Source organism: Anguilla rostrata, chromosome 5, assembly GCF_018555375.3.
Source record: "Anguilla rostrata isolate EN2019 chromosome 5, ASM1855537v3, whole genome shotgun sequence".
In the NCBI taxonomy this organism is placed as follows: Eukaryota; Metazoa; Chordata; class Actinopteri; order Anguilliformes; family Anguillidae; genus Anguilla; species Anguilla rostrata.
The window spans coordinates 1,547,046-1,560,098 of NC_057937.1; the positions used below are offsets into that span (position 1 = coordinate 1,547,046).

At 51.0% G+C, this 13,053-nt stretch overlaps 1 protein-coding gene across 3 annotated transcripts; it reads left to right on the top strand.

The window, feature by feature from the left end:
* The first annotated feature begins 510 nt into the window (after positions 1–510).
* LOC135254413 (nocturnin-like) lies at positions 511–12,268 on the top strand. Of its 3 annotated transcripts, none has more exons than XM_064334526.1 (3): positions 511–668; positions 9,782–10,042; positions 10,376–12,268. In XM_064334526.1, the coding sequence occupies exons 2-3, from the start codon at positions 9,832–9,834 to the stop codon at positions 11,218–11,220; spliced, it is 1,056 nt and encodes a 351-aa protein (XP_064190596.1). In that variant the 5' UTR covers positions 511–668; positions 9,782–9,831; the 3' UTR covers positions 11,221–12,268. The 3 variants fall into 3 exon arrangements, with proteins under 3 accessions (XP_064190596.1, XP_064190593.1, XP_064190594.1); XM_064334523.1 differs by lacking the exon at positions 511–668 and adding an exon at positions 675–1,059; XM_064334524.1 differs by lacking the exon at positions 511–668 and adding an exon at positions 6,287–6,979.
* The last annotated feature ends 785 nt before the right edge of the window (positions 12,269–13,053 follow it).

Below are 13,053 nucleotides of genomic sequence, written 5' to 3' on the forward strand. Positions count from 1 at the left end.
TTTTGTATGTCAGTAAATACTTGTCTTTAGGTGTTTAAAAACCCCAAAGATCAGAGGTGGTATGCCATCTGCCATACACCATATGGCTGCGCTGCAAAATCAAAAATTTAGCAGATTGTAGTCTAGAAACGTTTCTCAAATAAAATATAGTACAAATTAACATGCATACGCTATTATTTAAATTCAGTGATTCACATCAATCTCACTGAACTATTTTCAACAGTTAAGTATTTCCGTGTATGTCTATGTAGGTAGTTTATAAACAGCATTTGTTCGAACGATTATATAATAATCCAAGGAATGTTAAAAACGTCTCGTGGAAGGGGCGGGACTTTGAACTTCACCCCCCAAAATCAATGGACTTTTCGCCTCGATTCAGCCCAGTCCACTTCCCGTAGAAATACGGGGGACTCGCTGTGTCCACGCGTGCATACATTCTAGTCTACAGTACTATCGTTCAAACATTTTCGATCAAGAACAGTTCGCAGTTCATAGTCAAAGTTTATACAAGAAGTGCAATTCCCCAAATAAACCACAAAATAGACGGTTATGTTTGTTGCATTGGCACAACCACCCCTACTGTAATAGTTGTTGCGATCCTTTGTGTCACGTTGTAACTTAGTCAGATGTTTGCTAACGGGTTAACTAGGCTACGTAACAAAAATAAGGTAAGTTAACTGTCAAAGAACAAAATACGTTCATGTTTTTCCGAAGAACTGGTCAATTATTGACCAAGCTGTTGTCAGTTTTGTATATAATAACAACCAGAATGGGATAGCTACATTCTCACTCAACCCACTGTCCTTCAAATTGTAACGGAAACGGATGACGGGATGTATCAAAGTCCGCGCAGATTGTGCTCGGCCCTGCTACAAAGAGACATATCGGTGTTGCGTGTCTCTGTACCGCGCTCACCGGTTAAACGATCCGGGGGCGCAAAGAATCTCTCCCTTTCCGTGAAATCTCTGTTATGTCACCCGGCTTGTGTCGAGAGCCAGAATATCACACCAGTGGCATCGAAAGCAACAACGGCATCTGGTTCTGTAGGCTCCGGAAACGGTGAGTAGGAGGAATAGCCGTTTCTACGGTGCGTTCGAGGGACAGAGGGCCCTTCCTTTTGCCCTGCATGTGATACCAATGCATTGCGTGTAGGCTAGCTGTTTTGGTTTTTGTGTTGAATGCACTTGCTTTCAACTTTAAATGACAAAATGCCCAATAACGATTCTCGCGTCTAAATTTGAGGCAGACTTCCACGTTTCATGTAGTGCCCAGGAAACGGAGCACGAAAAGTGAGCACGATGTCACCGTCCACGTTTCAAAAAGAGATTCTGTTTGTTTATTGAATTGTTTACTTCTGTCACCCTTATGTGTAGAAGGTGAGCAACATGCACCGGTTTATTTAACTTTAGTCTGTTTGCAAATACAGTCGGGCGAAGGCCTAGTCGGTTTGCCAACCTGTTGAGTCATTTTTACTGTTTGAACAAATGTTGCAATGGAAGTGGATTGCCCGGATTTTATAATATTTATTTACATAGCCTGGCATTGCTGCTTGATCATTCAGGCCTGCGTTTTAAATTCGTTTTATAGTTTCATTTGGACCACTTTCCAAAATGGGAGTTGTGGTGTTCGGTTGCATTAATCATAAATGGTAAAGCGTGTAGGAGTAGGCCTACTGCCGTGCAAAGGCAAAAAGCCGTAACTTAAATTTTGGTCGAAAATGAGTTATTGTCATTTTTGGAACATGAACAGTGTTGATCAATATAAAACAGATTTATTTACTTTTTTATTTTTAATACATCACAATCATTATAGGATCAAAATGCAATTGCGCTTGCATTCACGATCAAAATAGGAATGAAAGTGAAAGTAAATCGATTTTTAGGTAACAGCCATAGGTGTCATTTACACTGGGGACATGTCCCCACCACTTTTTGAAATGGCCGATTTTGTCCCCAAAAATGGCATATGTTGAAGACTGTTTAAAACGTTTTTTTTTTTTTTTTCATCTGAGTCCTTATGTCCCTGGTAACAGCCTACCTGCCAGCCTCGTCCGAGTCTCCACTAGCATTACTTGTCACTCCGTCACTGTTAATGCTGGCATCAGCACCCTCTCTGCTCTGTTCCTCGCTGGGGATATTGATAAATTAAGCGAATTAACACCTCTTTAAAAACACGCAATGCAACCTATGTGTCATCATGTCATCATCAACGTTAGCTAGCCATGTGATAAACAGGCTAAAGTCAACTGAATGCAGGACTGGAGGAAAGAGCGGGTTAAATGAGCTAGCTAACGGTAGCTAACTTCTTTCCACCAGTCCTGCATTCAGGTAGCCTGTTTATCGCCGCCAGATGTTAACGTTACTTGAGCTATATCCACAGCAACCTATTATTTCTTAGTATGAAAACTTTCTTTCAAACTATCTTTCAGTTGCTAGCTAACCGTAGCTAACTTTAGCCAGCTTGCTTACATAACGTTAGTATTCCCGCCTCCATTTGCTGAGCTCTGACTGGACTCTGAACTGCTCTGATCACCCTGCTCCTGCTGTGATGTTGGTTTGGTTATCCAGTTTGACAGTGATGTTCTCATCTTTCTTTCTGTATCCTGTCTTTTCATTTTTCTTTTTCGGTTTTGGGCGCCCGAAGGCTTCTTTCTCCCATCCATGATGGTAACGTTCGTTAACTATCGTTATTCTCCTAATATTTCTCCTCCTAGCCCTATGGGTTGAAATGCAGTTTGGAAGTGTGTAGCCTAACGCTTATATTGATTGTACATTCTTTACATAACCCAGGCCGTAAAAAGGCTTTGCCACGGTCAGATGATGTCACGAGATGGAAAGGCAGTTGAAATGTGATGTGTCACTAGGGGAGCAGTCGGGGATCTGTGACGGGCGGGGTTGTTTGTTTTCTTTTTTTTATTCACCTGGATTTAGTGAAATTACAGCTAAAACAGCACTGGGGAAGGTAACTTTAATATGCCTAATACAGTCCTATCCAAGCATTCTTTGTAAACAGCTAGAAGCCTTTATTCCCGCAGAACCACACTGAGAGCATGATGTTGATTCATGTTAGACTGTGTAAGACGATGAGAATTCTCTCTGGAATCCTTAATTCCGGTTTATGGAGAGCAGGTGGACCGCTCTTCATTGCACAAATGTGTTGACGGATTAAACGCTATCAGAAAGTAAACCTTAATTCATCTTTATCTGATTGATGAATCTGTTCCCCTCTTAAATTTTGGTCGGCAATTATTGCAAAGGGCCATAATCAGCTCACAAACCGTCTCAGTAAACACGAGCACAAATTGATTTGAGGGACGCTGCTGGGGCGCGATTAGAAGCAGTGAGTAATCGCTGGGCGTCATGGAGCCCGGCTGTTGTGCGGTCTTTTCTCCTTCCTCTCCGGACTACAGTGGACTGGTGGAGCGCTGGGGGCCAGAGGCTGGGGGGGACGGGTGAAGCGCTGGGGGCCAGAGGCTGGGGGGGACAGGGAAGCGCTGGGGGCCAGAGGCTGGGGGGGACAGGAAGCGCTGGGGGCCAGAGGCTGGGGGGGACAGGGAAGCTAGCACCGCCGCATACGCTATCGAATGCGCCGTCTTCGCGTGGCATCTCGGTCAGACTGAGTCTGTCGTGCCGTACCTGTGCGTTTGGAGGACCGGTCCGGCAGCCCGCGTGACCCACGTGGACCGCCACTTCCCCCTGTTCCCATGGCGACGGCCAGCTTCTCGGGTTTCCGAGCGTCACTCCCAGCTGGCCCCACGCTCCGTTCTCACTTCTCTGGTTCTGAGACGCCGGGACGGAAAAGAGCGCCCATCCGCAGATCAGATCTCCTCCCGCCCAGTGACCTCTGACCCCACGGGTGGTCATCAGTGCTCACCATTCAAAGGAAAGGGAAAGCCTGTGGAAAACATGCAGCTGTTTAGCACAACAGTCACCGAATGGCTAAATGCATGTGCACCAAATACAGGCGTCCGTCGTCTGGACGATTTGGTGTTGAAATTGCCAGAAAACGGTCTGTTGTGAAAGTGCACATGAAGACCCACGCGTAAACGCCATGGAAACCACAGACAGAAGGCTGGCATGACTCCTGCAGGACTTCAGCCCACAATGCTTTATTTAAAGAGTGAGAGCACCTAAAACCAGATCCCGTGTGACCCCGCCCAGCTGCGGTCCAATCGACACTCTCCGTTCCTGATAGCGGAGGCCCGTGGGTGCAGCTGATGCATTGTGGGAGTGGAGGTCACCGTGTGTGGCTGCGTGAGCCTGTTTTAGGGTGGATGGGGACGGAGAGTTTTGCCGGTCAAGTCAAGCGGATTCAGCCTAGATTTCTAATCTGCATTTAACTGGTGAATCAAATTGGATTTGAATTTAATTGTTTACCCAGGATGGAAATTCAAAATGACTAAGGAGGGCACAGTACTATCAGTGTAAAGTATAGATAGTCTTACTTAATAGTGATAAAGTGTCTTTTGTCTCCATTTTTGCAGTGGTTTGTAAAATCCATGGCCATGTGCCCTTTAAATGCCTAACTCAGGTATAATGATATAATAATCACACAGCATTTTGTGTAACTTGCTTCTAAGTGCTCGTGAAAAAGATTAAATATACTGTCCTCTATAACAACTCCACTAACTTAATAATTAGGTTTCATGGGTGCCCAGAGAAAGCCTAATTAAATGTGTACCAATTAGATGCTCCTCTAGATAGTGCAGCAGTATGACAGCATGTGGTGTAAGTCTTCTTTATGGCCCGGTCTGGCAGAGCCTCAGCACTTCTGTGTAAACGTAGCAGTATGTTGGGTTTTATTCAGGTCTGAACGGGCCGCACCATAACTCAGGGAAGACTGATGGCAGGCCAGCGCGCTGCTCACACTGGCCACCAGGTGGTGCACTAGTTATAGAGCCACGGTGTCTCGTGGCATTAGAGCAGAACAGCTGTGTGTCTCTCTGAGCAGATGCCCTGGAGTTGGGTGTGTCAGGGTTGAGCAAACTTTGCATCTATGATCGTTCTTACGTGGACGACGCAGAGGAAAGTTTCGACCACGTCTCGTTCTGGTAAGGGGCACTGAAGTGTACATTCTTATGAAGGCCAAGCCTGCAGATTAACCTGTGCTGCCGCTCCTGCTGAATCAATATCGTGTGTTTGCAGTGTTGAAAGGACACCACGGTAGAACTGTAGAAGGAATTGGTGGTTTATGTTGAATGAAATCCTGTCTTTAAGGCGTTTTTGTCCACACCCTGTGTGGTAAGTACACTTCAAATATTCCTTTAAAATGATCTATTTCCATGTTTTAGCTGAAACAGAACCACAGCAGTGGTGAAGACTGCAGACAGTGTGTTATATGACTGGGATTGTAAGGCACGCTGGACCAGGTTTTAGCAGTGTGTCAGCTCCTGCAGTTACTGCTTTGCACTGTTTGTATTTTTCATTGGAACACCATAACATGCATGAACTTGCAACACACTTCATATTTACACATACACATATTTACATCCATAACTCACGCTGGTTGCCCCGTTACATAACTCTGAGCTCAGCGGCAAGATATCGCTCCCCCCCTCCCCCTCCCCCTCCCCATCCCCATCCCCCACCCCCACCTCGCTGTTCCAGCAACCTGCAAGCGTGTCCTTTGGAAAGACTGGCCTGTTCTGCTAACACGCTGCAGCGGTTTGTGAGCTTTTGTGCGTAAGCAGAAATCCTGTCTGAAGGTTAATCGGCATGGTAACCACCAATGACATCCAGATGGTGTAATCCTCTGCTTATTCTCTCCCAAACCCCACACACACACACACCAGCACACCGCTGCCATTTCAACATCTGCCAGTGTAGGATTTCTCCTGTGCTTTTGAGCTGACAGACTACTGAGGGACATGGTCCATGCAGCTAACTGCTAGCAGTGTGAAATGTAGGGAGTGGACCATCTTCTGTATTCCTCTGATCCAGGACCTTGGCTGTATTGTGGTTCCCGGGCGAGCGCGGGCCAGGTGGGTTGGGGTGGGGGGGGAGAGAACACCCCAGAAATCCCATTACATTACATTACAGGCATTTAGCAGACGCTCTTATCCAGAGCGACTTACACAACTTTTGCATAGCATTTTACATTGTATCCATTTATACAGCTGGATATATAGTGAAGCAATTTCGGTTAAGTACCTTGCTCAAGGGTACAACGGCAGTGTCCTACCTGGGAATCGAACCTGCGACCTTTCGGTTACAAGCCCAGTTCCTTACCCACTGTGCTACACTCCGTCCCACTGTGGGACCGTCGTGTGAAAGCAGCACTGTTCAGAGCAGAGGGAGCCAGCGAGCTCCTCCCATTTTCAGTGAGTCCGTCAGTCCGGTGACCCTCACTGGTCTGCGTGTTAAGAGCTGGTGCAAGAGGCCTTGCGTCCCAACGCTCTGACCCTGTTCAGGGGTGTTCAGCAGAAGTGGTTGGGAGTGTTGTTCCTGTCCCGAGGGCGACACTTCCTGTACCCCCCTCCCTCTTGCGCAAGGTGCAGCTCGTGGAGACGTGCGTGTGATGCTGAACGAGCTCTCTTTGAAACAGGAAGAAGAAGCGGCTGCTTCCCTTCTAAAGAGCGATGATGAAACGCCTGACGGCACTGCAGAGCAGCGCAGAACACGCAGCGTAGCTTCGCTTTCACACACGCTCTGACAGACAAGCATCCTGGGAAATTTGAACGCTCCGCCCCAGGGTGTGGAAACGCACGCCGCGTGCGAGCTACGCACCACATCCTGCCCCGGTCACACGACTTCTGGCCCACAGGCGCACATCTGACGTCTTTTCTGTGTAATCCCATCTCTTGGCGTGACGTTCTAGGCGGGCTTGGGGGCGGTGGTCATGTGACAGAGGGACGGTAGCAGAGCTGGTCTCTAGAGGAACGCACTCGGTCTGTCCCAGACGGACTTGGGTACTCCTCTCTGCATATCCTGCACACGCACGAACGCGCACACACACCACAGCTGGAAGATGGAAGTCATTGGTGAGCTGATTGTCATTTTTACTGTTTTTGATTACAGCTTTGTGCTGTATACCCGTGTGTGGGGAGTCTTATCGTAATTTCCTTTATTTTTTGTTGTAATACAACATTGTAAACAGTTTACAGCTACTAGCATCAAGCTAGCTGTGAACAGACAGTACAGCATAGAAGATAGCATAGCAAATGAAATGGTTCAGCGCTTCGGTAAATTTGCGTCATCGTCCAGGGACAACAGAAAGAACGCCGTAAAACGGGCGAATTCCAGCGAGCACGCAGCGCTATTCGCCGTTCGCTATTCTACGGCGCGCCGTTCGCTAATGACGCTCTGCGGCGGCTAACCGCCTGGATCTGATGGGCGGCCTCGGCTCACGGACCAATCAGCGCTCGTTCGATTCAGATCAGCGGGAAGTGACACGCGGGAGTCTCGCGGCTCGGGCGTCGTCACGGTGACGCGCTGTCGCCACGGCGCCCAGGGGACTCCTGGCTGCTGGGGGGACGGGGCTCGGCTCACAGAGCCAACAAATGGGCCTAATTGGTCCGTTCTGAAGACGCCATGGAAACGGTGCCCTTCAGACTGTAGTGACTGTGTAGGGGGTGAATTTAAGTTTGGCGACCAGAGACCGTTCAGCTAGAGTCACCTGCCTGCCTGCGTGCATCACAGTTCAGTCTGTCTGCAGGAGGACATGACTGACAGGGGCCCTCAAAAAGCATTAGAACAGAATTATCTGGGGTGGCGGGGCCCAATGTGAGATCTTTTCATGGGGCCCAAAATCCCCTTGTGGCACCCCTAGTAATGCTTTTAATAAGTAAAATATATAATAACGGTAATTTGGAAATTATATCTGAACAATTCCTACAAAGTAGTCTTTAAAAAAAATTATAGGAAGAAAAATCCTACTGGCTTCAAGTCAAGCAAAAATGAACTGCCTCTTAAGTTTTTTGAAGAACTTATACTAGATGCCTGGATGATTCATAACAGCTGACTGTTCTTTCCAAGGGAACCTCTCCAAATAGAAACCACGTTATATTGCACATCACTTCTGCTTAAAAAATGGTTTAAAGCCAAAAATATATTGTATCATTTACGTTACGCTTTTCAGTAGCGTGTTTTCCGATCTTTAGAGCAGGGATAAAAGACAACTTAGACAAATGGTTTTTTCTTTTGTTGTTTTTTTAACCATTTTATTTTTTAATTGTATTGATTTTTGAAAAGTGACACCACCACAAACCCAGGTCACTGGCGTTCTCCGGAAGCTGCAGTAGGGCTAACAGACGGTGGCGTGTTTCGCAAACCAACGAGCTTCCGTTAGCTCTGGGTCTCGCCTCCTGGGGTTTTGCCAAAGGACCTTTCCAGATTTGTTCTCGGTCACGTCGTCCCGGAGACGTGGCAACAGCACGGCCCAAATCGGTTCGGAAGGCTTCTGACAGAACCAGGCGGACGCTTCCGTCTGGAGGTGACACGTTAGCGTAGCCGCTACTCGCTCAGCGCGGGTGATTTGGGGGGGGGGGGGGGCGACGCCGCGCTGTCAGGGGAACTCAGCCCCTCTGGGACACGCCGCAGAGCGGCAGGAAGCTCGGCGGACTCTGGCTCTGCACGCCGTGGCTGTCTGGGAGACGGATGGGGCCAGAAACGGGGGCCGGCGCCGAGCCTCCTGCTCAGAGGCAGAGGGAGCTGGGGCTAACAGGGGCCGGCTATCAGGTTAACCGCGCGAAGGCTCGCGACCTTCACCGTCTCCGTCAGGGTCGTCTCCTCAGCGGGCACCAGAGAGGAAACTGCACTTCTCAAAACAGCGATTTTCCCGTGACCCATAGTTTTTCTGTTCTCCGATTGGCCAAGGCGACGGGTCACATTGAGCGGGGTCGTTCTGTCCCTTTTGTCCGGTGTAATGGCTGCCACTGTAACTCTTCGCTAGTTACTCGAAGTTGGCTGACGTGACTGCGGTCCTGCGTGCTGTACTCTTTGTGGCGTGTCAGTAGTGACAAAATTCTCCAACTTTTTGTCGAAGTCTGTCCACTTCCGTCCCCGTCCAGCAGATGGCGCAGTGCTGTAGTAGCAGTGAGAGCAGCAGGCTGCAGTAAATCTTGGCGTCGGGCGGCTCTCGCATCGGTACACGTACCAGCCGACCTGCAGAGGCTTCGGCTTTACCTCCTAGTCTGCTGTGGTCAGAGCGTCTAGCTCTGCCCCCGGAGAGATTAGTGGGGTTTACCGTACCGTGCTGGGCCCGTGGGCTCAGCGGGGCCCGTCCTGGGGGGGTCACAAGGGGATCGGTCCCTCGCTGGGTAATCAGGCTCTGCCACACGGGGGATTTGGCGGGATTTGGCGGGATTCAGTGCGCTGCAGAAACCGTCCAAACAGCAACATGAGCCACGGACTCAGGAAAGGAAACGTATTCCCATTTCACATGAACACTGCTTACTCTGACTGATGTTGTGGACAGTTCATGCAGCTGAGCCCTTCATTTTGAGACTCAAGATACTTCTTTTCCAGATTTACTCACCCATTTCACAGTGCTGCTGAGGTCCAGCTACACTTCCAGAGGATGGCTCTCAAAGTGTTTGTGTTCACCGGTGTGTCAGTTCGGTTTACTTCTAATGAAAGCAATCCGGTTAATCCTACAGGAAGCTCAGAGCTAAAAAAGAGGAAGAGATTTAATTAGACTAACTCTCTCTCTCTCTCTCTTTCGCTGTGTCCGTGTGCGCGTCTGTTTGTGTGTGTGTGTGCGTCCGTCCCTGTGTGCGCGCGCATGTCTGTGTGTGTGTCTGTCCCCATGTGTGCGTGTCTGTCTCTGTCTGTGCGTGTGCCAGTTTGTCCCAGGGGCAGCAACTCCAGCAGGCTGTATAGCGCCCTGGCCCAGATGCTGAGCAGCGGTCCCATGGCGCAGGCGGAGCCCGGCCAGGAGGGGGCGCTGGACCTGGAGCCCTGCGCCCCGGAGGAGCTGCAGAGGGAGTGCGAGGAGGTGCTGCGGAACCGGCCGCCGCGAATCCAGCGCAGCTTCGTCTCCCCCGGAGGCTCCGCCCACCAGCCCCACCCCGTCCGGCTCATGCAATGGAACATCCTCGCACAAGGTAGGCCCGTCGAGCTGCCCTGGGGTGGGGTACGGGGGGTTACACTGGGCTCCCCAGATCTGGTCCCGGACAGCCACAGGGTCCGCTGGGGTCCCGAAAACTGGCATAAGCAGCATGGCTGTCCTGGACCAGGGGTGGCATGGCGACCAATGAATCATGTTTCTGACGCAGGTCCACTGCAGGTGGTCAACAGGACCGCCCTGTGATGCCTTATCTAAAGCTAGAAGAGCTACTGAAACGCAGAGTCGTTCTGTTAATGTGAAAGTGCGGTTCTGATGTGGTTCTGGTTCTGGACCGCTCGGTTCACGGCTGCTCCTCCTGCTGTGTCCCCAGCTCTGGGCGAGGGGAGGGACAGTTTCGTGCGCTGTCCTCTGGAGGCTCTGAAGTGGGCCGAGCGGAAGTACCTGATCCTGGAGGAGATCCTGCGCTACCGCCCGGACGTGCTGTGCCTGCAGGAGGTGGACCACTACCACGACACCTTCCAGCCCATGCTGGGCAGCCTGGGCTACCACGGCACCTTCTGCCCCAAGCCCAGCTCCCCCTGCCTGGGCGTGGAGCACAACAACGGGCCGGACGGCTGCGCCCTGTTCTTCCGCCGCGAGCGCTTCCTGCTGGAGGACAGCGCCAGCATGCGGCTGGCCGCCACCATGTTCAAGTCCAACCAGGTGGCGGTGGTCCAGACGCTGCGTTGCCGGGCGACGGGGCGCTCGCTGTGCGTGGCGGTCACGCACCTGAAGGCGCTGAGCGGCTGGGAGCACCTCCGCGCGGCCCAGGGCTCCGACCTGCTGCAGTACCTGCAGGCGGCCAGCGAGGGGCGCCCCGGCCTGCCGCTGCTGGTGGGCGGCGACCTGAACGCCGAGCCGGACGAGGAGGTGTACCAGCGCTTCGCTGCCTCGGGCCTGGGGCTGGACAGCGCCTACAAGCAGCTGTCGCCCGACGGGCTGGCGGAGCCGCCCTACACCACCTGGAAGATCCGCCCCTCGGGCGAGAGCTGCCACACGCTGGACTACGTGTGGTACTCGCGGCGCGGCCTGCGCGTCCACGCCCTGCTGGAGCTGCCCACCGCCGAGCAGATCGGCCCCGACCGCCTGCCCTCCTACAGCTACCCCTCCGACCACCTGTCCCTCGTCTGCGACTTCAGCTTCCTGGACCCGCCCCAGGGGCCCGACCAGGGCTAGCCTCGCACAGGGGCCACGCTGGGGACCGCGGGGCCACACTGAGGGCTGTGCAGGGGCCCAATGGGGGACTGTGCTACAGGGGCCCCACTGCAAACTCCGAGGCCACAGTCAGACCGTTAAGCCGCTCGCTTTTTCAGACAGAAAGAGCGGCTTTCTCTGGGTGGGGTGTGGATGTCGTTGAGCTTGAGAAACTCTCCGGTCTGCATGGACCGGTGCGTTCCAGCTTTAGGTGTCCCATCTCATTTCACTGTGCACACAGTGCACATTAACGGCTCCCGAGTGCAGCTTCATCGTGGCTTCATTGGGCCCAGTCCTGCCATTAAACTGGTACATCCCAGTGCCTCAGAGCAACGGGTCTGTGCTCTCCTGTTATCTGTGCTCTCCTTTATCTGCTTCCCCTTAAAGTAAAAAATCCACTCCATCGCAGGAAGCAGGAAGCCTGTGTGGAGCGCACAGCTGTCCGTTATACACGTCTAGTCCGTTTAACTCAAAATGTGAAGTGCAAACTGACCAACACTGTGAATCAGTTTTATTATGCAGACCTTGGAACCATACTGGGGTTATTATCTGGCAAAGGTGCAAGGTACATTAGCCTTCAAGCGATGGGGGTGGGGAGGAGTGTTGTTTCCAGGAGGTGAGCTCAATATGTGAAGTATTTGCTGGGGCTGATGGGAATTGAAGTCCAGGGGGTGTAACAAGGATAAGAGACATTAACCACAAAATATCAAATGTTTGGATAATATATAGCGTACATGGCGTCACACAGCTATGGAATTTCATCACCAGTGTACATGGGTGTGGGTTTTGAGCCTACAAACCGCACTGCCAGTGCTCTTTCAGTTCACACTAGGATATGAGTTATACCTACCTCAGTGCTGTACAAGTTATTTCCTTTTAGTGTTATTGAAAGAGGACTGTAAATCAAACACCTTTTTATGCAACCTAATGTATCTACCTTTTTATGTGTGTAATTAAACATTTCATTTCTCCTGCCTGATTTTTTTAACCTCACCCAGATTTTAACGAAATAAACACCAGTATTTTCTGACTTGTTTTCGCCCTTTGTTTAACACCGTTGGGCAAGGAGTGCCGTGTCCATTTGAGGTTCGCCTGCAAAGATTTGGCCTTAATTACTTAATTAGCCCTAACATTTAGGCCATAAATGTTAAGGCTAATTATGGAAAGCTACATTTTAATAAGCGCATGAATGACAACTGAAGATTGTTCCCATGTCCCTTTGTGAAAAGTTCTACTGTGCTCCAGTCTTCCCCTGAACCAGTGTTTGTGTATATAGCCAATTAGCTCATTTAGCCAGGGTAACTGGTGGAAATGAAAACCTGCACACACACGCACGCCCTAGCACCATTCCTAACACAGCCCTTCGTCCCACAGGAGTACCGGTGCGATATTACAGAGCGCAGAATCACTGGACGCTTACAGAAGGGTTGCAGGTTCTCAGCGCTGAGGGGCACAGCCGTTTCCGTACGGTGAGCTGGCGCAGCGGTTCGTACCCTCCTCACCGGAGCTCGTGGGTGTGGTCCTCCGGACCTCGTGTGGGAGTCGCCGGTGTTGACAGCGCCCGGTTCACCCAGAGGCAACGGGGTAAACCTGAGAGGGGAATTCACAACACGGGCAGCGAGAGCGCCAACTTCCTGATTAAATCTGTCCCGAAATAGGAACGCATTCCCTGTGGCTTGGCTCACGAAGTCCCAGACTGAAGGCCCCATAAATGACCCCCTCCCCCCGCCATAACCGTGACCCCCCAGCCCCACCACCACCTCCTCAGCAATGATTCCCACTCACCGTATCTCTCCAGCAGCCAGTGCAGGCTGC